General features: G+C 39.8%; 2 protein-coding genes across 14 annotated transcripts in view; one reads left to right on the top strand and one right to left on the bottom strand.

Moving 5' to 3' along the window:
- Window positions 1-11,717, top strand: part of syne1a (spectrin repeat containing, nuclear envelope 1a) — a 142,421-nt gene extending 130,704 nt beyond the window's left edge. For 7 of the 13 annotated variants that reach the window (XM_039780927.1, XM_039780923.1, XM_039780921.1 and 4 more), the window contains 11 exons: window positions 231-549; window positions 3,074-3,142; window positions 3,599-3,732; window positions 3,857-3,983; window positions 4,077-4,288; window positions 4,884-5,090; window positions 6,312-6,440; window positions 7,041-7,304; window positions 7,439-7,528; window positions 8,189-8,247; window positions 10,307-11,717. In XM_039780927.1, the coding sequence (XP_039636861.1) occupies window positions 231-549; window positions 3,074-3,142; window positions 3,599-3,732; window positions 3,857-3,983; window positions 4,077-4,288; window positions 4,884-5,090; window positions 6,312-6,440; window positions 7,041-7,304; window positions 7,439-7,528; window positions 8,189-8,247; window positions 10,307-10,589 (1,893 nt within the window). In that variant the 3' untranslated portion in view covers window positions 10,590-11,717. Of the gene's footprint in view, window positions 1-230; window positions 550-3,073; window positions 3,143-3,598; window positions 3,733-3,856; window positions 3,984-4,076; window positions 4,289-4,883; window positions 5,091-6,311; window positions 6,441-7,040; window positions 7,305-7,438; window positions 7,529-8,188; window positions 8,248-8,838; window positions 8,962-10,306 lie in introns of all 13 variants that reach the window. The other 6 variants (XM_039780928.1, XM_039780926.1, XR_005636822.1 and 3 more) reach the window with 5 other exon arrangements.
- Window positions 11,718-11,872: 155 nt separating this feature from the next.
- On the bottom strand, window positions 11,873-24,535 carry esr1 (estrogen receptor 1). The gene is made up of 9 exons (XM_039780941.1): window positions 23,833-24,535; window positions 22,525-22,757; window positions 21,157-21,273; window positions 20,353-20,534; window positions 19,967-20,120; window positions 16,453-16,591; window positions 15,096-15,229; window positions 14,289-14,472; window positions 11,873-13,436 (listed from the first exon to the last, which is right to left on the bottom strand). Exons 1-9 carry the CDS (start codon window positions 24,264-24,266, stop codon window positions 13,136-13,138), a joined length of 1,878 nt encoding a protein of 625 aa, XP_039636875.1. The 5' UTR covers window positions 24,267-24,535; the 3' UTR covers window positions 11,873-13,135.
- Between the last annotated feature and the right edge of the window lie 2,283 nt (window positions 24,536-26,818).

Genomic DNA, 26,818 nt, shown 5'->3' with positions numbered 1-26,818 from the left:
TTGCATGTTAACAGTAAGTGCGGCACACACGCTCACCTCACAGTACCTCACTAACTGCACTCTCACACTTCTTAGTTACACATATTTTGAAATTCTATAACCTTTACACTGTCTGACCCTCCATTTTTCTATGTGTTATTTTGCATGTTCTCTCATTCTTGCATTATGCTGTCCCTGCTATCATCTTGCTTTCCTTCTTCCACTAACATTTTCCTGTCCTTCTCTCTCAGCTGGCCGATGATGACCTTGATTGTTCAGACAGAGAGCTGGACATGGAGGAAGGTGGCGAGCTCTCTGAGCTGCAGTGGGGCGACTCCTCTTTGCCCAGGACATCAAGCCGTCAAGCCTCGGGTACAACCGCCCTCATTAGGGCAGACCGCTCAGGACGTGACACCCCTGCCAGCGTGGACTCCATCCCGTTAGAGTGGGACCACGACTACGACCTGAGCAGAGGTCTGGACAGCCCTGGAGGACGAGGCCATGGGGAAAGGAGCCGAGGGCAAGAGGAGGAGGATGAGTATTTGAGGACGGCTGTCACAGTGCTGTCAGGTTGGTCCAACGTTACTACTGTATGATGGATGATTTGCTTAATTGATGTTTGCTGATTGCTTGTGGATGTAACCGTTAGATGTTTTTTTGTAATTTAAAGAGGTCTGAAATAAGACGTTTCCTGAAAAGAACTATATAACACTTATTACAAGGAAAACAGTGAGAGTGTTTTAACATATATTTTATGTTTATATAAGTTTCCAATAGTAAATGAATGATAAATTATTTGGTTTAAACTGAGCCTCTCTGTCAGGGAAATTCCTTTAGAAGCAAATTACATATTTTTTCAGGAAACTTTTATAGGTCATTATTAAGAAATTAACAGTTGTTAACAAATTAACAACAGCAGTCATGGGGTTAATTGATGTGTTTTGAAAAAAGGATTTAGGTTTAATCTAATTGATCAAGGAATAATGGTTAGAGAGGTTTTAGTGGTGAGGAAAAATTCATTGTACCCTCAAGTATGGAAAACAACATGACACTCAGTCTACCACTAGAAAAATATAAATCATAGAGCAATACATTATTACACAAACTTGTGTTCCCAGTATTTTATTTTATTATTTTTTATGTGTTTGTATTGTATTGTATTGTAACATTTTTCTGTGAAAGCTGTCTTAAAAACAAGGCACCTATTGTATCTTTTTAAAATAAGGGGAATCTCAACCAACAAGTATGCAAATGAGGTCCAGTCATTTCTTTAGATCTGGCACCAGTTAACGGTCTCAATGGCACACATTTAAAACACAAAAAGAGCTCTGAGGTGAACATCCAGATCAGCGCCAAATCATTATAGATTAGCACAGATACAGTATCTCACAAAAGTGAGTACACCCCTCACATTTTAGTAAATATTTCATTATATCTTTTAATGGGACAACACTGAAGAAATGACACTTTGCTACAATGTAAAGTATTAAGTGTACAGCTTGTATAACAGTGTAAATGTGCTGTCCCCTCAAAATAACTCAACATACAGCCATTAAAGTGATGGTTCGGAGTAATTTCACCCTACGGTCCTTTGCACCATGATCTCGAGCCAAACACCCCCCCAGAAGCTTTTTTCACCTGGGTCGAACATTGGGAGAGTTAGCGTAGCGTAGCGTTATCAGCTGAATAGCTTAGAGCAGAGGCTAATGGATCCGAAGTGTTTCTTAACATTAGTTTATGTAAAATAAGTTTATGTAAATAACACTTGCCTGCTGGCTTCTGCCCTCTGCTGCTACTGCTGCTGTTACTACCGGGCAGTAAGAGTGCTTAGGGACATCTACAAATTACAACACCGAAAAGAGATGCAACAAAAAATATTTATTAATTTAATGATTAAATAAGGTAATGTCTCCAAACTTACCTCAATTATTACTTGTCTCCTGCTAGTTATACTACAGCACTTACTTTAAAAAATAAGTTAAATTAAAAAATATTTTGTTGCATCTCTTTTCGGTGTTGTAATTTGTAGATGTCCCTAAGCACTCGTCTTACAGCAGCAACAACAGCAGCAGAGAGCAGAAGCCAGCAGGCAAGTGTTATTTACATAACCTTCTGGTGTACTTACAAACTTTACAATCCATCGTTTTATGAGTGCATAACCTATATATACTAGTGTAGACCTTTGGTATCATTTCGGGCATTATTAGTGGGGTAATGTTAAGAGACACTTCGGATCCATTAGCCTCTGCGCTAAGCTATTCAGCGGCTAACGCTACTCTACGCTAACTCTCCCAATGTTCGACCCAGGTGAAAAAAGCTTCTGGGGGGGTGTTTGGCTCGAGGTCATGGTGCAAAGGACCCTAGGGTGAAATTACTCCGAACCATCACTTTAATGTCTAAACCGCTGGCAACAAAAGTCAGTACACCCCTATGTTAAATTCCCATAGAGGCAGGCAGATTTTTATTTTTAAAGGCCAGTTATTTCATGGATCCAGGATAGTTTGCATCCTGATAAAGTTCCCTTGGCCTTTGGAATTAAAATAGCCCCACATCATCACATACCCTTCACCATACCTAGAGATTGCCATGGTTTTATGTCAATTAGCCTAATGGCTAGTTTGATTTGCATTGAGAGATGATTTTATGGAAAGTACCCCATGCCAATCTCTAGGTTTGGTGAAGGGCATGTGATGATGTGGGGGGCTATTTTAATTCCAAAGGCCAAGGGAACTTTATCAGGATGCATAGTATCCTGGATCCATGAAATAACTGGTCTTTAAAAATAAAAATCTGCCTGCCTCTATGGGAATTTAACATAGGGGTATACTGACTTTTGTTGCCAGTGGTTTAGAAATTAATGGCTGTATGTTGAGTTATTTTGAGGGGACAGCACATTTACACTGTTATACAAGCTGTAAACGTAATACTTTACATTGTAGCAAAGTGTCATTTCTTCAGTGTTGTCCCATTAAAAGATATAATGAAATATTTACTAAAATGTGAGGGGTGTACTCACTTTTGTGAGATACTGTATCACATTCAATCATGCCCACATTGTAAGTAGTATATGTGTTATGTATGTCTCTCTTCCCAGATGTAGTTATCCCAGAGAGCCCAGAGGCCTATATAACACTGACTGAGAACACATTGAAATCATCCTCTGGTAGGAAACAGCAGCCCCCCTGGTTTGATAAGGAATGCCACAGCATGAAAAATGAGAGCATGCCATATACTATAACACGCTTTTTTAATTTTTCTACCACACAGAGGCATCATTTAGGCTGCATGTCCCACCATCCAGAAACATCCTTGCTTAAAAGTGCAAAGATGACATCATTGCATGCTGACGTCCAGATCACTAAATTCTAATCTCAAACATTGCATTTTTACTTGTGTGTTGTTGTTTTTTGGTCATTTATTTCACAGCTAATATCGTTTTTAACATGTTAAAAACCTGACTTCTGTGTTTTTTTCTGCCACGTCTTGTCTTTATTTTGCATTTCAGACTAAAGCATGCCATCACATCATCAGTCTACACCAACAGCATGCTAATGAAGTATTTGTCATCGAAAGCTTTACCCTGCTAGTTTTCTTGACCCTGTCGTGGGCCTCTGTGCAGGTGAGCCGGACCAGCTGGAGGCCAGTCTCAGACAGCTGGATCAGGCTCTGGATGCAGGGCGATACCACCTCCAACAGAGAGAGGCCACCGCCAACAGCTCCAGCCCCGACATCGACTCCACATACATGGGCTACGTGAGTCCTGTTCATTTGTAGTGACATTTGATGTCTTACATTACGTTCTGACGTGCACATGGGATCAACATATAAACTTTTATTTCAAGCCAAAACATGAATTCCACTAACATCATCCCTCCAGATGCGTCTGATGGGAGAGTGTCGAGGCAGTATAGACGCAGTGAAGAGAGCAGAGGGAGAGCTGACAGAAGACGAGGATGACCTGCCGGGACTCACCAACCCCGCCAGCACAGACACTCAGAGTGCAGGTCAGTTACACACAACCACACACATATTATGATAGATGACCTCCTCTTGTAAATACTGTGTGAGTTAAATTGATCTGATCTGTTTTCCTCAAGGTGTGATCGAGCGGTGGGAGCTGATCCAGGCTCAGTCTCTGAGTGAAAAGCACAGGCACAAGCAGGACCTGCAGCAATGGCAGCAGCTGATCTCAGACCTGCAGACCATGAGAGCCTGGTTGGGTCAGTCTGAGGCTGAACTCAATCAGCTGCGAGGGCTCGATCTCAGCACCGACATACACACCATCCAGCAGAGAATCAAGAAGCTCAAGGTTTGTTTACTGTGTGTCTGTTTTAGTTGCTGTATCAGAGCAGCAAGAGTCGGTAATTGTTTAAAACAAAATGTAGATTAATTTGTCGGCCAAAATCTCATTGCAGCAAAGCAATCGAATTTCTAGGAAGCTGTCATGGATTCATTTTGGTTTTCTTGCATTTGGAAATTGGAACCATCAGTTTTGCAACATCAGTTTTTGTAACCTTTTCTTGTGTACATTTATCTGTTTCAGTGTCTACAGTATTTTTTCAGGAACTGTACATGAAGTACAGTTTGTCTGCATTAATTTGACCCCACTGGCCTTGCTTATGATGTCCTACTTCACATGCAGGGCGCTGACAATTTTGACCTTCCACTCACCCTTCCACACACACTCTCTATTCTATAAATACACCCCTCTGAAGCCTAATAGCTTACATCAAACAGCCTCATCCTGCTGCACTCTTTGTCTGTTGGCACCTCATGTATTCTCAGCTTCCTCTATCTAGTAGCCACCTACAGTCTGGCCCAGTTCATGGTTCAGTGTCATTATAAATGATTTCCCACATGAAGATGCTGTTTTTAATACTTTCCTAATTGACTGTTCACTTTAGGAGCTGCTGAAGGGGGTGGATGCCCACAAGTCAGAGGTCTTGTCCATCAATCTGAGCAGTGCAGACTTCCTCCAATCAGAGCCTGACTCTGAGGAGGCTTGGGAGTTGAGGGACAGGCTGAAAGAGATGAATGCATGCTGGGATTGGCTCAGTACCTCCCTGGAGGACTGGAGGGAAGAGCTACAAAGGGCGCTGATGCAGTGCCAGGTACGAAAAAACACATAAAAAGTAATAGGCATCCTTAGCATGGCTCTCTTATTTTATGTTGCAACTTCTTTTGTACATAGTATTGAAAATAAACTTGTATGTCAGGTGCTTAATATCTATAGAATTTTGCAGCAAAGCAAGTTTTAAAAGGTGGTACACAAACATCAAAACTAAATACATGCCATGTCTTGAAGTATAAAAGTCTTTCATCTCCTTGTATGAAAAGAGAATTAAGAGATTATTTTTATGGAACACTCTTTTATGACTTCTTATGACATACTGTACTGTGACTTTTTATGACATTTTTGTGTCATACTATACTATGACTTTTTAATGACATACTATTACTTTTTATGACTTTTTTATGACATACTATACTATGAATGTTTTATGACATACTATACTAGTATGACTTTTTATGACTTTTTTATGACATACTATACTATGACTTTTTATGACTTACTATACAATTACTTTTTATGACTTTTTTATGACATACTATACTATGAATTTTTATGACTTACTATACAATTACTTTTTATGACTTTTTCATGAGATACTATACAACGACTTTTTATGAAATTTTTATGACATATTATACTATGACTTTTTATGACTTTTCATGACATTTTTATGACATACAATACTATGACTTTTTGAGTCTTTTTTTACATACTATACTATGACTTTTTATGACTTTTACGACATAGTATACTATGACGTTTTATGACCTTCACGACATACTATACTTTTTTTTTACTTTTACTTTTTGACTTTTTTATGACATACTATACCATAAAAATGTTTATGACATACTATTCTATTACTTTTCATGACTTTTTTTTACATACTATACTATGACTTTTTTATGACTTTTACGACATACTATACTATTACTTTTTATGGCATACTATTCCACACCTTTTTTATGACATACTATTCTATTACTTTTTATGACGTTTTCGACATGCTACACTATGAATTTTTCATGACTTTTTTATGACATACTATACTATGACTTTTTATGGCATACTATACAACACCTTTTTTATGACCTTTCATGACATTCTATACTATGACTGGTTAGAACTCGAAGTTGCGATGAGGTCTTTAACTGTATGGAAAGGGTCTTAAAAAATGCCTTAAAAGGTATTAAATTTAACTTCAGGATCCCTGCTTATACTCTGCAATCACTATTAATCATGCCATCTTTCCTTTCAGGAGTTCCATGAGATGAGCCACGGTCTGCTGCTGTGGCTGGAGAACATCGACCGCAGGAGGAACGAGGTGGTGCCCATCCCTCCCAAACTGGATCGTGATACATTAAGAGCTCATCACAAAACACTGACGGTATGTCTCTCTAATACGAAGTTTGTGTACAGCAGACTTGTGTTTTTTATCTCTGCATCTCCTCTGTTATGGCTTTTATAATAATCACCATTAAGTAAGTGGATAATTCAACTCAGTAGTTCCTAAAGTGGGGTTTAGGTACCAAAGGGGTTTTGAGAGTAAAGTGAAATTGTGTTTTTCGTACTGTTTTCACCCCGTTACCTAAAGTATAGCCATATGATTATGTTCTAAGCCAGCTCTAACAACAGCAATCATATTAGATTTGGTTCTTTTCTTTTTCGTTTAGTGGTCCTCTGTGTTCTGTAAAACAGTTTAAGTCTGCTCTAAAGATAACAAATGTTTACACGCTATTAACTTTACAGGATTAGAAACAACTAGAACAAAGATAAACATAAAAAAAATATCTCTGATAATATACAAATAATCTTAAAAATGATGAATGTTATGTCATGTTAAAGCATGAAATTCAAGGTGTTTATTTTTAAAATACCACAAAGACTAGCCATTTTAAGATCAAGAGAAAAATACTACACAGTTCAAAGACAAATATGTTGTACACATTATATTGCTGACTCCTCTGTCTCTTTTATTTTCTTGCAGCAAATCAAGCGTGAGCTTCTGGACTCGCAGCAGAAGGTGTCGTCTCTTCAGGAGCTGTCGGCTCAGCTGCTTGTTAACACTAAACCTCAGACTCTGCTGCTGCAGTCGCAGGCCTCGGAGCGGATCCAGGCTCAGGGCAGCGCGTGTCTGGAGGCCCAGGAGAAGGTGCATGTGATCTTGAACAGGCTGAGGCTGCTCCTCAGAGAGGTCAGCTCAGACCTGGAGGGGTTGGAGAGGAGGCTGGAGACCACGGACACACCGCAGGTCAGAAAATGCTAAATATAGAGTGAATGAACGAGTGGCCCCTTAATGTTGACAACAAAATCTTCCTTGCCATTAATAGCAGTTTTATAATCTAAATATTATAGTGACTGTTGTTGTTTTGATTTATTTTTCAGGATTGCTTACCATTTCCTGTTAGCAAATCAGAAATCTGTGGATCAGCTGGTCCTGAGTCAGAGGTGACTGTCCAAAGTCGCAAACGATTGGTAATGTTTCCCCTCATAATGTCCAGTTAGGATAGCTTCCATGCTCAATAAGAGGCCCCAAATAACATTGCAGTCAACTTACCTTCTCCCTTTGGTTTCCAAGTAGACATCTCATAGATATGTGCCTACTACCCTTTTATTTATTTTTTATTGTTAATATAAATGTTTTCTGTTTTTCTATTGCTCTGCTAACATGTACATGAAAAGATTTGTTGCTGCCCCCCATCCCTCCCTTTTTTTTAGATGTTTTTTGCTGCCCACACCATGTTGATCTGCCAAAAATGTACAAGAAAACCTGGCTTTTCGTTTCCCATGAGAAAACTGTTCTGTAATGGCTTAGTTCAGATCTCATTTTGGATTTCATTTATTAAAGAAATTACATTCATTTTCTGTTTTATCCCTATGTAACTAATAGTTAAATATATTTAATTTGTCAGTTTCTTTTGACTTATGAGAATTTAGTCTTGAGAAGCCAGATTTCTTGGTTCTGAAAGTCAATCACCATCATTGATTATGTTGCTGCTCTTTGGTTGTTGATGATTCCTTCTCTAGCGATGTTATGGCTTGTTTTTTCTCTCATCTGAGGCTTTGTCTTTATTTGCCCTTGACTGAAACATTCTTTTCTTTCTTTTACCCCTCCCTGCTCATTACGTGGTACAGCCCCGAGGCAAAAGTAGTCAGGCCCACCCAGGACACCCTGAGAGCGGCCCGCGCCACAGGTACCTCTCTCCTGGACTCTAGAAACACGGGATGATAATGGAACCAAAGCTATGCCTGACTAGAAACGTGATTTTATTCAATCAACCCATGAGAAAATAAATTAATCACAATCAGCTATGTTTACTCATTGTAAAAGATATTCTTAGATGATTTTGATTTTTAGCTTCTTTAATTGATTGGTTTTAAGGCTTTAACCCTGTGTTCCATGATCCTCCTTTATTCTAGAGACCATGTTACAAGCTCTTAAACGAGTGGGGAATCGCCTACATCAGGCCGCTCCCTTTCTCTTTTAAATGTTTTATTTCACTGCTTCTCTTTGCCCTGCTGCTTTTTGAATGGCATCATGAAATATTGCATTGTTATACTTTTTGCTTCTCCTTTCTCAGAGTGGCTGTAGCACTCTCCTCGCCCACTAGATGGCATTATCTGAATCCCAGTGACCACTCAGCCCTCGTTCCCTTTCCCTTAGCTCTGTTTTTCTATCTTCCTGTTTCATTCTTTTCATAGTTGAAAGCAGGATATGATGCAATAACTCCTGCGTTTTATTCCTTCTACCTTAACTTCTACTTTCTTTCCTGTTTCCTTTCCAGACCTCTTAAATCACCCACCTCTGACTCTCTGTCTTTTCTGATTTAACTTTCTATGATTTCCATTAAATGCCAACAACAACAACACACAGGCCTGGTGAAGACTCAGCCTAAACTAGTCTTGCCGTGAGTTTTGTCATAAAAATGATGTCTTTGCTTTCCCCTGATAGCATCCTTTATATGAGAAGCAGGGACTCTCTATCACATATTAATGGGTTGTGGAAACTGAAATCCAGCAAAGCAGGAGGGTTTGCCATGAGCCACATATATAAACACATACACAGCGTGCACATGCTGCTCATGCATGCTCACAGCAGCCTTATGGTAGCATCCAGGAGGACTAAACAACTAAATGAAATCAGCAGGCTACAGAGCGAGAGGCTGGAGGAGTGTCAGGGTGTCTGACACTCCTTCAGCCTCCTCGAGGATGAGTCGCAGTAAGAACATGCTGTTCCTCCCCTTAAGTCTAACCGTGGAAATCTCCAGGGGCATTTGGCATCTGTCTGTCTGGAATGAGATGTGGCATTGAACTCTCACACATTCTGCTCTAAAGCCAGAACGTTTCCCCCCAGTGAGACACGGCCGGGTATCTACGAGGGCTTGTGGTTTTTCTAAGTGCGTTTGTGTTTTGTGCGTATGCAGGTCTGCTGTACATGTGTGTCTCTGTTCAACTTTGTGACTCTCAATCTGTCTAACTGTTGGATCTGGGTCTATTTGCTGCATTTTTGTATTCTTGCTTTCTTTCCTGTTGAGTGTTTTCTGAGTCTTCATTCTTTTGCCAGACATGGGTAAAATAGTATTTGCAAACATGTTTAAATTTAACCTACTTGAAATGTCAGAATTGCCAGATTTATTGACTACTTATTGATTAATCTGAGTATATTCTCAATTGTTTAGTCTATGAATTGTCAGAAAATAGTGAAAAATGCCCATCACAATTCTCTAGACAACCGTGATGTTTTAAAATACCTTGTTTTGTCCAACCAACAGTTCAATACCCAAAGATATTTCAAAAGCAGCAACTCTCACATTTGAGAAGCTGAAGTTTTTTGATGAAGAAAAAGAAGAAAAAAAAGATTATCAAAATAGCTGATCAATTTTCTGTCGATTGACTTTTTTATTGACTAATCCTTTCATCTTTAATCTGTAATCTAATCAAATTTGTCTTCATATGCTTCCCATTGATTGTATTAACTTTCTGGCACTTTGTGCACTTAAACTACATTCCAGGTACCACAGCAAACCAAAATGAACACTGAATGTTTCTGATTAAACAGTCTTAGCTTGAACATCATGCATTTTGGATTTAAGCCCCTGAGGTTTGAGCATTTTTCACACTATATAACTAACTTAAATTTGAACAATAAAAAAAAAAACTATCAAGGGGTTTTGACAAAACATGATTTGCAAATACCAATGAACTCAGGTCTTTTCTTTGCTGTGTTTAACTTCACTCCGTGTCTTCCTGCAGCCGGAGCAGATCTCCAGGCGCCGCTGGCTGCGTTTCCTCCCGTTCTGATCTTCTTGACAGCTACTCCTCGCCGACCTCCTCCTCCTCCTCTTCAAAAGGCCCGTCCTTCCTGCTGCGGGTCCTCAGGGCTGCGCTTCCCGTCCAGCTGCTGCTCCTGCTCCTCATTGGCCTGGCCTGCCTGGTGCCCATGACCGAGAAGGACTACAGCTGCCACCACGCCAACAACTTCGCCCGCTCCTTCCATCCAATGCTGCGCTACACCAACGGACCACCGCCCATATGAGAAGCCGCTGAATATCTACCTACTGCTTTGCCAAGGACTCCACTGAATGTTTCCTCTTCACCCCGGGCTCTAAAGCAACACACTGTTACCGTGCTCGGGAGCAAACGCGCATTATGAAGTGATTCAGAGGTGATATGAAGACTCCTCTGACGAACATTGCACACCCACTCTCCTGAAATCACCTCAACCCTTTAAACCCACTCTCCAGAATAAATGGACCATCATCAGGAGACCCCCCTCTCCCCCAATCTAAATATTCCATCTTGTTTTAACTTAAATGTGTATTATTTTTTAAGGTTCCTGAAGAAACCTGAGAATTCAATGAAAACAAAGCACTATTTATATACTGTATGTTGGGAGCCAAAGTCGACCGTGCTTTCTGTCCATGATATCCAGTGCTGCTACTATTTATTTAGCGTTCAATCAGTTAGATTGTTAGTATTGATGAAGCTAAAGCACCACCTTGAGTGTGGGATATTGTACCTGTAAATTGTACAGTAGGACTTGCAGTTTGAGTAGCAATCATTCACAGTCTCAGAAGCAAAAGACACATCTGAAGAATAACTCATAACATAACGACTGAAACAGCACAGAAATCAGCTCAACAGTTCTTTCTTTCTGAAGGATGAACATAATGTTTTCAGCTTAACACATTTAAGAAGAACATGCTTGAATTTGGAAAAAAAAGTCTTCATATGACGTTAAAGCTAAAACCTGAATCTATAGCACTGACATGAGCACTGTTGAAGGTACTGCACTGAAGCCGTCCAGCAAAGATGGCCGACTTCTTTCCCCAAAAGCCAAGGCTTGTATTCCTGTTTTTAATTTCAGTATTTAATCAACTGGGGAAATTATGAAAAAAGATTTGACCTCTCAACTGATTTGTATATTTTTGTTGAAATGCCTTTGAATACAGGCAGTTATTTTTTTAACTTTCTGTTTGAGCATGTAATTGAAAGTCCCCTGCTTTTAAGAAAGCCAAATAATCACTAGTAGTGTTTTAGTGGACGGCTGCAACATGAAATAGTGAGCTTTGTAATACCTGCGATAATTATTCTGCTGTGATGAGACATCGGAATTCCTGAGTTGTTAAAACAGAATCTGTAAAAAAAAAAAAAAAAAAAAAAAGATGGAATATGATTATTTATGTATGTACAGTTTGCTAATGCCGACTTCATGAAAAATACACTCTTTGCAAATAATAAAAAATGAAATATTTACATTTGTGTATTCTTGGTCCCGACTTTGGGATACAAACTTACGACAAACAGTGATGAACAAGATTTTCTCAATTAAAGCTTTTATTTTTATGCACAGTAAACAAATGACAGTCAGTTCAGGTTTGACTGGACTTTCAGCTCAAGTGGCCAAATCCTATTGTATCCTGTATGGAGGCTTTTCATACATTTTAATTGCCTATATTTTTTAAGTACAGAAACGATTAGTCAATTAATTGGTTAGTTAACCGACAGGAAAACAATCCACAAGTATTTGGACCAGCAGTTAGTCATTTTTCAAGTAAAAATGCCAAATAGTCCCTGGTTGCAACTTCTCAATTCTGACCTTTCAGACAGAATGAGAGACGAATGTTTGAGGCGAGTGCGAATTGAGCAACATATTCGCGCCATTCCCAGGGCTTATAGATCTGTTTCATGAACATACAGAAACGAGAATAAGTAAGTAAATAACAACAATCGAATATGTGCAAATACATTATGATAATTAGGTTTTTGGAGGTGTCTAAATCCAGCCAAACTCAACATGTAAACACTGAATTACTGGATGAACAATAACCGGTAGTAGCTTTGAAGTGGTTGAACAACTGCATCAAGACAAAAAAACTAATAAAAAAACAGACACACACACTTCAGAAAACTTGAGTTCAAGTAAGCATAAAGAACAAACCGACTACACACAAAAAGCTGCAAAATTCAGCAGATATATCCTCATATATTTCATCATTAAAATAATTTTCTTCCCAAATATATCAAGTTTACACTTGTGTGTGTGCAGAAAACACAATACCTGATGTTAAGTCCTTAATGTTGGAATTTAAACAAAATAAATTACACATTCATTTGAACCAGTTTTATCATAGTTTAGTGTGTAATCATCCATAATATGTCAGTAAGTAAAAAAAGTGCCTGTAGACCCTTAAACCCCGGAGGAAGTGCACTTTGGTCGAGGCGAATAAAAATAAAAATTAGCTGCTTGTCATTTCAAAGCTAAAAGAGTGCCAAAATATGACCTAACACCTGCCATTTTGTAAATACTATTTAATAATATGATGTACTGTAAAGCTGTTAGAGACTCAAAATCACATAGAAGACAGCATAGAAGAGTAACTGCATTAAAGCTCAGATTGTAGTAAATTGGAGTAGTGCAAAGAAAAACTCCCTAAATTCAATTAATTTATAAATTATTATCTCATGAAATCGATCAAAACAACCTTTGGATTTTATTCCCAAACCTTTCTCCTCCTGTACTACACACATCACCCATAAAAATGACTTTTGACCTTCACATGTTGCTTGCCGTGCTCGGTCTCATAGGATGCGGGTGCAGTCAGAGCGGGACCCTCCGTACTGCAGGACTGTGGGGGCTCTGCTCGGGCTCTCACGGCTCACTCGGGGTCCTGAACTGGATCCACCTGAAGAGGAGCCACCACCACTGCTGTTGCTGCTGTTGCTGATGGTGGAGGGAAGCTCTCCATCAGCCTGGGACCAGGGCTGATCTGGTCTGTCTGGCCGCTGGACGTGGTGAGCGTCCAGCATCTCCAGCAGCAGGTCGTACAGAGGCACTTTGTTCTTGCACTTAATGCTGTAGAGATGCTCCATGCCTTTGTTGCTGCAGGGAGATGAGGAATTGGAATGAGTTTATGTATCAGTCAGTTAATGAGGGCTGCTGATTTCTTTCTACATCCCTAAAGGCTCCGTTTGATTTTCTAGTTTTATGTGTTTAATATATTCTGGAAAACACACTTGTTCCCAAGCAATAGCTTGTATTGGGATTTTACTCATGGTCTGTTTTTTCAGTTTTTTTGCGCTTCAGTTGCTTTTTATTCATTGTTAATTTATTGTTCCGGTTTTTATTCACTACTTTCTTTGGAGAATTATCTTGCTACGTAATGTAGAAGGCTGGTGTTTCCTGTCCACAAATCAACTATGTGTTAGTCTGTCTCTCTGTACTTTCTGATCTTCCTACTTTGTCTGTATCATTCAGCCCCATTTGGCCATCTTACCAAAGAAAACTTTTTTGTTGGGGACTACTTTCTGCTGAGGAATAATACACATTTGGTGCTCTAGTCAGTATTTACAGCAGCAGAATTATGTATGTGGGATCATTCTGATGAAGAACAATGTCACCCATATAACAGCTGGATACACTGACAGACAATACTTTGTACTTAGTAGGATCAATTTATTGTTGCTTTTGGTCTTTAAGGTTTTATTCTTTAAACTCTGGTTAGACACTTAACTATACAAATTGTTTTATTGTGGTTTATATATTGTGATATACTTGATATACTCTACAGCAACAACTCATCAGTGAAGAGGAATACGTTTAAAATGTAATGCTTTTAAAGCATTTATCTTTTAAATTCAAAGAACTACTGTGGGTCACTGAAGCAGATTCTCAGCAGAACATTAATATTAATATTGTAAACAAAAGAAAAAAACGTTTCTAATTTAATTTCACCTCATGTGCCTGATGTGGGAGAGCAGGAGGAGCAGCTGTGCTTGCCGTCTCGACTGCTGCTGAACTGAGCATCCTGATTGGCTGATGTGATGTATGAGAGCGTCTGTGATGGTGTCCAGCATGTTCTGCACTGCCGCAGTGTCGTGGAGGGGCTCCATTGTACCGGTGCAGAAATAGAAGGCACCTGACAGAGGAAAAACATAAGCTTACTGGAAATTTGTCACGCCAATGGACCTTTCTGTTCTTAAACCGAGACTTCAGTAAAAGTAATTCACCTCATATAGACATTTTTACTTTTACTTGATAAAAGATCTGACTCAAACACACATATAAGAGCAGAGCATTGATTGCAGATGCAGTATTGCCCACACAGCAATCAAACATTAATTCGGCTCTAGCAGCTGTGCCAGTTTTGTCATCCCGCTGGTATTTGAATTCCTATATAGAATATCTCAATCTCCGGGACAAACACAGCCCTCTCTGCTGCCTCATGTTGTCATGGGAACAGTTATAAAGGCATATTGAGGGTACGGGCCTTTCCAGTACACTCTGTTCGCCTAATGTGCCCGTGAGTAGCGTTCAAAGCTACACATCCGTGGGTGTATTTTGATACTCTTGAGGACCAAAAATGGAAACCTGTGAGAAAGTGGTGTGCATACAAACAAAACTGTGTGGAATTGAAAAATTAAGCTAGAGAGCTTATGTTTTGATTAAAGAATTGTCTCTGCTTTCCACTATCATTGTTTCCAGGCATCACTTTACACTTAAAATGTTTCACAAGAAGGTCTCTCACACATGTTGCCTCACCAGAGTTGAGCAAGATAATAGCTTTGAGACAGACAAACTCCTCGGGCTTCAGTTTGAGCAAGCGGAAGCGGGAAGCAGTGGCTAGCAGCATGTCGAAGATCTCAGCCATGCCTTCGACACAATTGCCTTCGTTCCTAGAGAGCAGAATAAAAGAAAACGAGGAATTTTGTTTAGATATTTGAAGTTCTCTTTTCTTTTTTAAGATTATTTTTTGGGCATGTTTAGGCCTTTATTTCACAGGACAGCTGAAGACATGAAAGGGGAGAGAGATGGGAATGACATGCAGCAAAGGGCCGCAATTCGGAGTCGAACCCTGGCCCGCTGCGTCGAGGAGTAAACCTCTATATATGGGCGCCTGCTCTACCAACTCAGCTACCCGGGCACCCAAAGTTCTCTTTTCTTGTGTGTTTAAAATTCTGTAAGTCACACAAAGACTAAGTTCTGAGCTGCAGCGCACCATCAGTATTCAAAAAAACATCTGTGACCATTAAGCTATCCAAAGAGCGGCCAGATAAATAACTAATGGATTGAATCACTGCAACACTCCATTTGTCAGCACAGTTGAAAAGTGAAGGAAATATAGATAATATCCAGTGGTTGGAGTGCAAGATTAACTTGGACAGCACAGAGCCAAGGGAATTTGTCAACCCTGACCAACAGCGTTTTAGTCATCATGTCCAATTGCTGAGGACACTTATACAGAGACCAGCTTTTAGAGATAATACTATGTAATACACTTTTGAATCAAATGGGACCATCAGACACATCAGAGTGTAAAAGCTTTGTTTGTCTGTCTGCATGTCTCCCTCATGCCTCTGTCTCCACCTTCCTCTCTTTTTCTCTGAGGTAGATACTGAGGTCTGGCCAGCTTGTTTACTTTGAACACGGGGGAGTGTGGGGGGAGGGGGGGATGGAGGGAACAGGCTGTGCCTGCAAAGCAAAAATCCATGCCTCACGTCTCCCCGCATTTCTAGTTTTTGTCCTCTCTGTTCATCATTTTGCTCCCTCTCCTCCGCCTCCTTTCCCATCATCTCTCCCTCGATAGTTCTTCCTTTGTCATCACTCCTTGCATTGAGTCTTTGATTAAATCTCTGTCCTGGTTGTCAGCTCAGTACTGTAATGATTAGAGAGGCTGCTCTCCTCTCCATGGGGAACCTGTAATTATTATTTCACTCTATGATGGTGGCACAATGGCTGGCAAGGTGTGAAATGGAAAATCTACAATGCTGATGCATCACTCTTAAGATGTGTGTGAGAGTGAGAGATAGAAAAAAAGGTAAGAAAAGCACGGAAAGAGAGATGAAAAAATGTAATAAGGTGAATGTCACTGAGAAGTCAGGTGAGTATTCCGGGCTACCTGTCCAGTATGAGGTCCTGTGCAAAGATGAGTTTGCCGGGGCAGTGGATGGACCTCCAGCTGAGCCCGATCATCAGCACCTCCAGCCATGAGCTCTCCAGCAGCTGCGCCTGGTCATGGAGGCCCAGCTGCAGGAAACCTAAAACACAAACACACACACACACACATATGTTTTATCCTGATCACAGCAGTTATTTGGATTCAAGACCAAATCAACACTCCCAGAGTTAAATGTTTTCTGTGCACCTTCATCCCACTCATAAAAATAGAAATATGCATGCCCTTGTTTTCTGGCAGGGACTGGGTACTTAAATGAAACCATCTGCAATCTCTCTCCTCTTAAGCCTTATCACTGGCACTCAGCTGTCACAATTCATATGTAATTACAGTCAATTCCCTTCCATTGTCCCTCTCTCTCCCTCTGCTTGGGACCCCTCACAATTAAAACTGTGTGCCTTTGGGCTTTTAGTACCACACAAGGTTGTAATAGTGAGTGAGTGAGTGTGAGTGTGTGTGTGTGTGTGTGTGTGTGTGTGTGTGTGTGTGTGTGTGTGTGTGTGTGTGTGTGTGTGTGTGTGTGTGTGTGTGTGAGTGAGTGTGTGTGTGTGTGTGTGTAGTGAGTGTGTGAGTGTGTGTGTAAATAAAAAGGGTGATGTATCCTATACTGCATTTAGGCTCTATGGGGTGCCAGGGGACAATCCTCTCAAAAGTGATGACTGTAATAACCCTCACTGTAATGGCTCTGCATGCGTGTGTTTGTGTGTCCGCAATAAAGGTCGCCCATCACCTTGCTCTTGCCTACACAGTCAAATAGACAACCATTGAAAGCCATCACCTCTGTCACACAGTACTGTATCTGTATATTTAAAATGTTTAAGAAAGACACTGTTTCCAAGTTTAAAAAAATATATGTCCCAATTTGGACAAAACATGTCACGGTGCTCCAGCAGACCTGACTCACATGTTTTGCACCTGCCCTCACCAGGAAAGTATTTTTTAATATCTATCCAAAGCTACAGACATCAGCAAGAATGTTATTAAACTGGAAGTTATCCATCTGGCCTGATGATTTTAAAGAAAATCATAAAGTTTGCGCTGACAGGCTTTACACTTGGAATGCTACAATCCTACACTTTAATATATTTTATAACTGACCATTTGTGACGAAAATACATTCATTAACTTCCTATATATTTTTTGTTTTCAGTAACTTTAGCACTTTAATTGGCTATTTTTATTTATTTATTTCTATTCGCCTTGTCAATAGCAACAGACATCAATGTATCTGGAGGGTAGGAGTCAACACAACATTACAACAAGCCTGACTGACATCAAGAGGTTTTTATAGCTTTAACTGATCACATGTCATTTTGTTATTCACTATGTGATGCAACATTCAGTTTAAAGGCAGTTGTACAAGATCATCTTTTTGCTTAAAGGGTAATTTTGGTATTTTTCAACCTGGACCCTATTTTTCCATTAATTTGTGTCTAAAGTGACTAACGATAATGTAATCAAAAATCTTTGAATTTGTCCAGTATTGAGCGAGAACGCTGTAACCAGCAGCTGCGAAACGATGTTGCAATATTAATTCCCAATATAAAACAGTCCCGCCCCTCCTCTGAGAGACCTTGGGTTCCAGAAGTAAATTTCCCATTCATTTCTCCCATTGACGTCTGGAAAAATCTGTATATAAAGAGTTTTAGACCATGCCTTAGGCTAACCAGATGGTACGTGACTCATAAGCATACAACATACCATTTCAAGTGAAAAAACGAACAGAAAATCAAAAAAAAGTCGAAGGTACAAGACTGTGTACATATCCTCATTTCAGAGCGAAGGAACTACTCATCCCATAGACCACCGCGCACCACAGAATAAAGGAAGCTACGTTAGTTTAGCTAACAGCTAATTCGGCTAACCGCTAGCTGAGACAGCATGTAATAACTTTAAAAGACCATCATAATAAAACCTGAAAATAACTGTTAAAATATATAACAGCTGTTACATCAGCTGTAGTCTGCTTTCCCTGGTGTTTAGTTTGAGTTAACGTTATTTTAGACTGAATCAAGCTGTCAGCTAGCGGTTAGCCGAATTAGCTGTTAGCTAAACTAACGTTAGCTTCCCGGCGGAGGCTAATGGCAGAAGCGTGGAACAGATCGTGATTCGTGCAGTGTCGTAAATCCTCGTGACGGATCATGCAGGCAGCACAGATTGGGTACTGACCCCCCTCCTCATCAGCATGAGTTCCACCAATCAGAGGCATCACTGTGGAATTGTTCAGGATTGTGGGTAATGAAGTACTTATCCAAGACATCACGAATAAAAGACGTTTATCTCAAAACAAGGTTTGCTGCCCCATGATTTTTTTATGAGCATATACAATCGCTTAGTCACGTCGGCATGCTGGTTTTAAGTGTATCATTCATCGACGGTTACGATTTTATGGCTTATAATCCAATTTGTCAATGGAGAAATTGCATTGTATTTTTACTTCTAGAACCCACTGTGGGTGGGACTGTTGAGCTCTATGCGCACATACAATGTACTTTTACTAAAAGTGGCAGTTATCCTGCTATGCTTTCGGGTGTAACTTACTGATGCCAGGTCAACACAGTAACTTTAGCTACTAGCATTAACGTTAGCTTACCTCCGCTCTGTCTTCAGCTCTCCACTGTTGGAACAGCATTTTTCTTAAGGACATTTTTTTTTTTATATAGGACGTCTTCTCCTCTTTTGCTGGCAGTAGCCATCCCCGGTCAAACTCGTCACTTTTGACACAATGGTCTGCAAGGCGCAGTGTATGGACCTGTGAGTTAAGGATCCATTTGTAGCTGTATGCTAGCGCACAAGTAGCCTCAAATTCAGCCTGTCCGAATCCAAAGGTAATGTCTATGAAAGCTGCGCGAGGTTTAGCTCCACTTTTCGATAACACAATTCATAAATGCGCAATTGAATATCTTCTACAGTAGATAATACAAAGCTACGTTTTTGTACTCCAAAACAACAAACTCCCCTATATGCTCTCTCCCCAACATTTTGGACCACGATAAAAGGTGCACAATCAACTGTACAGGATATGTTTGATGTTAATGGCCCATGACCATCAACAGACTCCTTGCAAGTCTCAAGAGAGTCTTAACAACTCAAGTTTTTGTGAATTTTTGCTCCAAAACAGAATTAAGACCAGAATATAAATATGAAAGTCAAATCTCAACATCTGGTAAAGAAATTGTCACTGAGCAGCACTCTATTAACAGCTTCTAGATACTGTCTTTTACAGAAACTTTTTACTCGGGTCAGAAAAATCTTAGTTAATGCTCCTTCAAACGTACATGGTTGTTTTAACAAATTAACACATCCTGCTGTGGCAAATCTTTAAAAAGACATATCTTGAAAATGTGTCTGAAAAATACACTGCATTATACAGTTAATATATAAGAAGGTTTGTACTGCTGAAAAGAACTAAGAGTATTTACTGTTGGTGTGGCTACCTCGCCACTCTAAGAAGTACCTGGAAGCTTCTTGGCCCATGCAATCATATGGACCAGCTCCTTATCGGCCATGCTAGTGAGCAGGGTCATCATGGTGACCTCAGTATAGGGTCGGTTTAGCTTCTGACGGGAGCACAGTATTGGGGGCTCGGCACCCTGGAGAAGGAGGAGCACCTGGGGAAGCAGCAGAGAAACAAAAAAATTTAACCAGAAAAATAAAAGCTGTTGTGTTTCAAATTGATTTTAAGTAAGTACAAACATATTTTGACATCCACAAGCCACATTGCCATGAAATTTAGTATATTCATTTTCCTAATATTTCTTTAAGATCCAAATTTCCACCAGGCCAACAATTTGCACCCCAACAAGGTATGTCAAAAACAAATGTCTCCGCATGAATAAGCACCTGGTCAGGAGGCATGCCAGTCAGCAATAATTTTCCACCTCCACCACAAGCACTACTGCGTTTCCTCCCATCCTGAGGGGGCACTGTCCTTTGCGCCAGGTCCTTAGACGCTTTGTCTCTGTCATTGGTGCCAGTCCGTCGTTTGTCACGCCGCAAAACACGCCCGCGGTCCTTGCGCACACCTTAAGCACGCAGCAAGTGTTTAATACAAAATAACACACAGATAAACAGAAAAAGCCACAAACGTGTATGCACACAGTCGCAACAAACCCGTCAGGCTTTTTTTTCTTGATATCACTCACACATAACTTCATATCCTGTTTTTACCACAAAGTCCAGCAGTGCAAATTATATGGATGCCTGTGTGATTCAAGAAGTATGAAAACAAAACGGGGGTGTGTTTTAATCAGTAGTTGTACTCCTTAAGAGGAAATCACTTCAAGGCCATGTTAAAGTTAGTCTCAGGCTTATCTGCATCCACCAGCACTCTCATATTTGTGCCGATCCTTTCAGCAACAACCAATGGTTGATACATGGCAATTAGTTTTGAAATTTGTTAAGAAGTGGGTAATCAAATTAGTTTATTTTGCTGACATAAACACAATATACTGAAAAGCTAAATAGTGCAAAATAAAAAACTATTCATAAAAGACAGACATGCAGACAGTAAAAACACAGGATAACCAATACCAACTAAATTTAGTACATTGTAGCACAGAAACGAAAATGATGTAAAATAAAACAAAGAGAGATTGGGCTTGGAAGAGATGGGAAATCTGCCATATGCTGGCATTTTCTACCCACCTCCTTTCATCATGCCAACTTCGTAACACTTCCTAAGACGGCAAGCCTGGCAGCTCTTCCTCCGATTCCTGTCAATAGTACACTGATTGGTTGCTGGGCACATATAGTCATTGTGACCTGAAATAGAAGAAAATCTATTACTTCAAGCCCCCCACTCCAATGTTCAGTTCAGATGTATGTTATTTAATAACCAGGAACACTCTATTCCCATGTTAAATGTATCTCAGATGTAGAAAATGTAAAATGTGGCATCTTGGCTTTGTCATTGTCATAGACTATTGGTTTTCTTTATACCAGTCTTCCATTGCAAGACTTGTCAATATGATGACATGACAAATTGAATAAACACAACAGTAATATACCTGACCTTTGTTTTAAATGCAATGAGGCTAAAGGAACATTTATGCACTGTGTCTGGGAGTGTTACAAAATTAAAACATTCTGGAGACATTCTATGTTCATCTTGTCTGTGAACATTCTCCTTGACCCTAAGATGATTTTGCTGCACCTGTATCCAACAAATCTGAATCTGAAGCCCCAAGAATATAAATTTATTGATTTTGCTATACTACAGGCAAAAAGGACTATAGCTCTAATTTGGAAGAAAATGGAGGCACCTACAGATGGTGCTTGGATCAAGAATATGGCGAAATGTATGTCCATGGAGAGACTGACATACTCTATATTGAAAGGCAAATTGGGGATGTATGACAAAATTTCCTGACATTTGGAAGGGTTGTTGAAAATTGTATTTCCAATAAAAATGAATAAAAACATTGTTAAAAAAATAATAATAATGACATGATTAAGCCCCCTACAGCAGATTACGTTTTTATCTGCACACAGAGGCAGCAGTACATGAAGGGTGTACACCATGTCATATGAAAGACATGAGATGCAAACAGAGAGGAAAACGGTTCGAACTTGTGAGTGAAATAGAAACAAAGTCAAATCAAACTTGAAATTGAAATTCTACTCCCTTAACTTAAAATCTGTAATTAATTGATGACACATATTTTCCCTCTTTTTCCTTATCAAGCTCAAGTGTGACTGCTAATTTCTCTGTTGAGGTTACAGGCAGTTCACTTCCATACCATGAGCCTACTAGATCTGCCTGATTAAACCACACTACATTTTTTGAATTTGTTGACTGACAGCCAAACTTATTTTTTGGGGGCATGTTGCTCCATTTACAAAGTCGACTAGTGTACTGTTAATTGTGTTCATATGGTTATAAGTTTCATTGACAGATACAGTAAGAAACATTATTCAAGTCTAAGCATTTCTTAGACATAATCTCTCACAAAAGCTAATGTTTGAGAATTACATCCATTGGTCACAAATGGATGAAGAAGAGAGATTACCTACCCTGGATGCTCCTCTTAAAGAAGGCTTTGCAGCCCTCACAGGACCACACCCCGTAGTGGTACCCAGAGGCATAGTCACTGCACACGGCACAGAAACGCGTCTCTTTGACAATCTCAAACCCCCTGGCCCCGGCCCCGGCTCCAGCTCCTGACTCCCCCACACTGTATGACTCGTCACTGGTGTTGTACTGGTCCTCCATGGAGACTGACTGCTGACTGGATGGGACATTGGACCTGCCACAGGACGTGGATTTCAGCTCTGTTAAATGTTCTCACATACTGACTTAATGAATAAGTGTGTTCATAAAGTAGTAGTAGTAGTAGTAGTAGTAGTAGTAGTAGTAGTAGTAGTTGTTGTTTATTTCTAACATGTAACAATTTAAAAACAAGAAAGCAAATAACAAGAATAACAATAAAATTAACAGTAAACATATAACAAACCCTCAATATACAAGTTCTCATAAACAACATAAATAAATATTACATGTCCGAAAAAGAGTAGGAAGAAGTTTTTACTTAAGGATAATGATTATAATTTGTGGTGCAGAAGAATTGCTCTAATAAATATCTTTTATCATAAAACTTTGGAGCCGGCAACTACTTATTTACAATTTTTACATTCACCAGACTAACTTTAATTTGACAGTGGCAAAGACAAAAGCAGAGTACTATTTTCCACCTGAGCGAGGAAGCAATCTCTACGTGTACTTCTGTTGTTCTTACGTATTGTTCCTTTCTCAAGGTCTTTGACAAAGTACTTAATCTCTGGAATTAGAAACCAGGACAAAGCCTGATCCTTTCTATGGCGATAGTGGCCATGTTTTGTATAAAGTAAAAGATTTTTTTTTTTAAAACAATGCCGTTATATAATTATGTTTTGTTTATAACTACATAGTGAGGACTAAACAGAATGCCAATGAGTGAAATTAAATCTCGTTATGTGGCAAAATACCATACAACCACTTAAAGGGAAACACCAAGTCAGTAGAGAAAATACAGTAAAATTTGGAAAAAAATAAATAAATTATTATAAACAAAATACACAAAATGAAAATGTATTTCGTCATGGATATTATTCTTTAACTTTGTATTCAAATCATGACACAGTGTGCAAAAGAACCATACTTGAGAAACAAATCGGGTATATCAATGTTTTGTTTGCACTTCTCCTTTTAGTTAATTAATCACAAACAAAACTGACCAATCGGATTCAAGCAGAGGTAATGGCAAGAAATAAATATTTTTTTTCCAATTACACAACACAAACTTTTCTCCTCTCTGTTGGTAAAGAAAAATTGTATTCCCTCACCTGTAGACGGGTGTTGAGGAGGTTTCCAAATAGTGGTGGCTGGGTGGGTGCATAAAGCGGCTGAATCGGGGGCTGGAGGGATCAAAAACAAGCGGACTGGTAGGCCCACTACCCAGGGACTGGCTGCCATCTGAGGGTGGTCCGTGGGCGTCTAAAGGAGCAGAGTAGTAGCCAGTGGTAAAGTGGCTGTAAAGAGGAATCGGAGCAGGGGTGGAGGCAGCATAGTCGTATGTCCCTTCCAGGAAGTCCACAGTGGCTACCCCTCCAGACCCCCGACTCTCTTCGTGGTACATGTCACTGGAGAGGGCATGTGGTGGAGGTGAGGGACGTTGTGGGGAGAGGGTCTCCAGTTCTGAGAAGGCTGGGCTGATCCTGGGTCTGAGGACTGGTCCACAAGGCTGCCGGCTCTGTGCCGGGCTCTGTCTGAGCAACATCACAGCACAACAGCACTGATATGCAACATGATTTAGACTTCCTCTCCCATTTGCTGGGAGGGGGAGTGGAGGCGAGTACTGCTTTCTCTCTTTCTGTCTTCCGTGCCTTCTTTCCAATAAACAATGACAGACAACTTGAAGGGTCCACTATTCTTCTTCTCTTTTGCTCTATCTGCCTTGAGCTTCCGCCCACCAAGCTCCAAAAAATAAAGACATCCAAAGACTCCTCCCAACCTCTAGCAGGTTTTTTCTAATACATCTCCATTAATGTGTAGGAGGCTGGTGGGATAAAGAAAGAGGAAGATGGACAGGGAAATAGTGACTCCTGAATAACCTTCCTGTCCTCTCTCTCCCTCAAACCACTATTATGGACTCTCTTTCAACTTCACCTTTATCTTACACTGAAAAGCTTCCGCTGATTGCAGCTGGTACCCTGAGAAAAAACATCTGTAAACTATCAGTAAGCTGTTTAATTTATCTCACACTCAGCATGCTACCATCACGACATATGACCGGTCTATTTGTAGCCAGATTATTGAATACACCTGGGACTCTGCAGTAAATCAAATCACTGTTAAAATGAGAAACATTACAAGAATGGTTTAAAACGACGGGGGCTTAAAAAAAGGGAAAATCTACCATGATACACTACTCACCTCTCATGCGAGAATCATCCTGTGCAACATGGGGACTGTTTTAGTCTTCTCTCTCGCTCTCTGCTTGCCTCTCTCATCTCTAGGACTCTCAGAAATCTAGCTCATTGGACACAATGGTAACAGTGGAAAGGTTCAAAGAGAGGATAAACAAATTAAAGATGCGGCCAAATCAATAACCAAACCACGGTGTGTTTTAGTGCCAGGTCACCATAACACAGCAAACACAGCAGGAGGTCAAATCTCATTCCAACAGCCAATAATTACACAATGAATCCAAAATGATAGATGATTGATGGTTATTTTAATCAGATGCTGCATGACTTAAATATTTTAATAAACATTACCAAAATATTGACAGAAGTAAAACACATACTTTCCTAGTGCCACTTCATTGAAAGGAGGATGCCATATATTATAGGACCACAATATGGACTAGTTAATCATTACTGTAGGTTAGGTCAAGTCACAGATTAAATAGAAACTATATTTAAACAAATCAAAGGAACAGGGCAGAGTACTCAATGTTCATGTTTACTGCGCAAAAGTTCCAGGTTTGTTATCATCCCATTAGTCCTTGCATGTTTTGAGACCAGGAGTCAAGGTAAAAAAACAACTTTGTGAGCTGAAACACTAATAAACTAAATATGTTGGGATTATTTTTCTATCATTCATGGCAATTGTAAAATAAAACCAGTTACAACAGGAGTTCAATGTAGAAATAATTGAGTGCACACATTTGCAAGAGGTCATTTTCAAATGATCAATTTCAGATACAATTATACAAATGATGCTGATAAAAATCATCAAACAATTTGGGGCTTGAATTAGAATATACTTATTTATATGTGAAACTGTGAGCTGACACGCAGTCAATAATGCAAGAAATCCATGAAGATAAAGATGATCACAAGCAACAACCTCCCCCACTGAGGACAACCTGAACATTTGCACTTTATTTTCTCTTCTCTGTGCATCATCTTTCTTGAGTTAACAGTCCAATTTTCAGGACATGTCAGGTCAAGTGGAAAACAAGTAGCCATGATGATGATAGATATTTTTTTTATGATTTCCCCTGGAATAAAATGAAGACACTGTTACATTAAGAAAACGAAGGGTGACAAATGAAATAAGTACCTAAACGGCTCAAGAAGATAGGCTGCTTCTTTCCGTAATTGACTTAATTTTAATTACAGATAATGTTCACAAAGCATATCAGCAGCCTAAATGATGCCATATCATTTTGCCAACTTCTTCTGGAATTCTAATGTACATGTGGCAGCATTGCCTGCTGTTTTGTCGGCTGTTTTTCCAGAGGCCTGTACTACGAAGCAAGATTTGGCGTTAACGAGGTAACTTCAGGTTCAACCCAGGGTTTTCTGTATCACGATGGTGGATTAGTTGTTACCGGCTTCAATCGCCGCGGTAACTTATGCTTAACACCTAACCTGGTCGGGAGCAGGTTAAGTTGGGGATCAGAGAGCAACCGGTGTAAAAGCACCGCCTACTGACCAATCAATACTCGATTGATAACGGCGTCACTGTTCTTATAGAAGATCAGGCGGAGCTCGGAGCTCGGGGAGAGGGGTGCGCTCATAAAAGTTAAAACATTTAGAGACCGACAACCCCGTTAACATTCCCTGATGGGTATTTTTATGAAATATATAGATTTTAATGGGAGGGAATTACATATCGGCTATTTGTTGGCCTGTTGAGCCGTGTGTTACCAATGCGCACATCGGTTTGAATTATGGTTTTATATGTTTTATTTGCTCTCACGATCGCTTCCACTGCCAGGGTTGCAACTGAAATAATAGGCTAATGCAACGACAGTTTATGGAAAGCACAAGCGTAATTATGGTCAGATCTTGTGCCTGGCTGATGAGGAATTGATATTAA

The sequence above is a fragment of the Perca fluviatilis genome, chromosome 18, assembly GCF_010015445.1.
Source record: "Perca fluviatilis chromosome 18, GENO_Pfluv_1.0, whole genome shotgun sequence".
Lineage (NCBI taxonomy): Eukaryota > Metazoa > Chordata > Actinopteri > Perciformes > Percidae > Perca > Perca fluviatilis.
This window is presented reverse-complemented; position numbering and strand designations above follow the sequence as displayed.

What these genes read in the sequence shown, in the direction of transcription:
- esr1 (XM_039780941.1), bottom strand. Translation starts at nt 24,266, where the DNA reads ATGTTGCTCAGACAGAGCCCGGCACAGAGCCGGCAGCCTTGTGGACCA. An exon ending in CAGGACCTCATACTGGACAG is followed by an intron (nt 15,230 to 16,452) that starts GTAGCCCGGAAT and finishes TCTGCTCTCTAG; the next exon opens with GAACGAAGGCAATTGTGTCG. An exon ending in TATTATCTTGCTCAACTCTG is followed by an intron (nt 14,473 to 15,095) that starts GTGAGGCAACAT and finishes TTCCTCTGTCAG; the next exon opens with GTGCCTTCTATTTCTGCACC.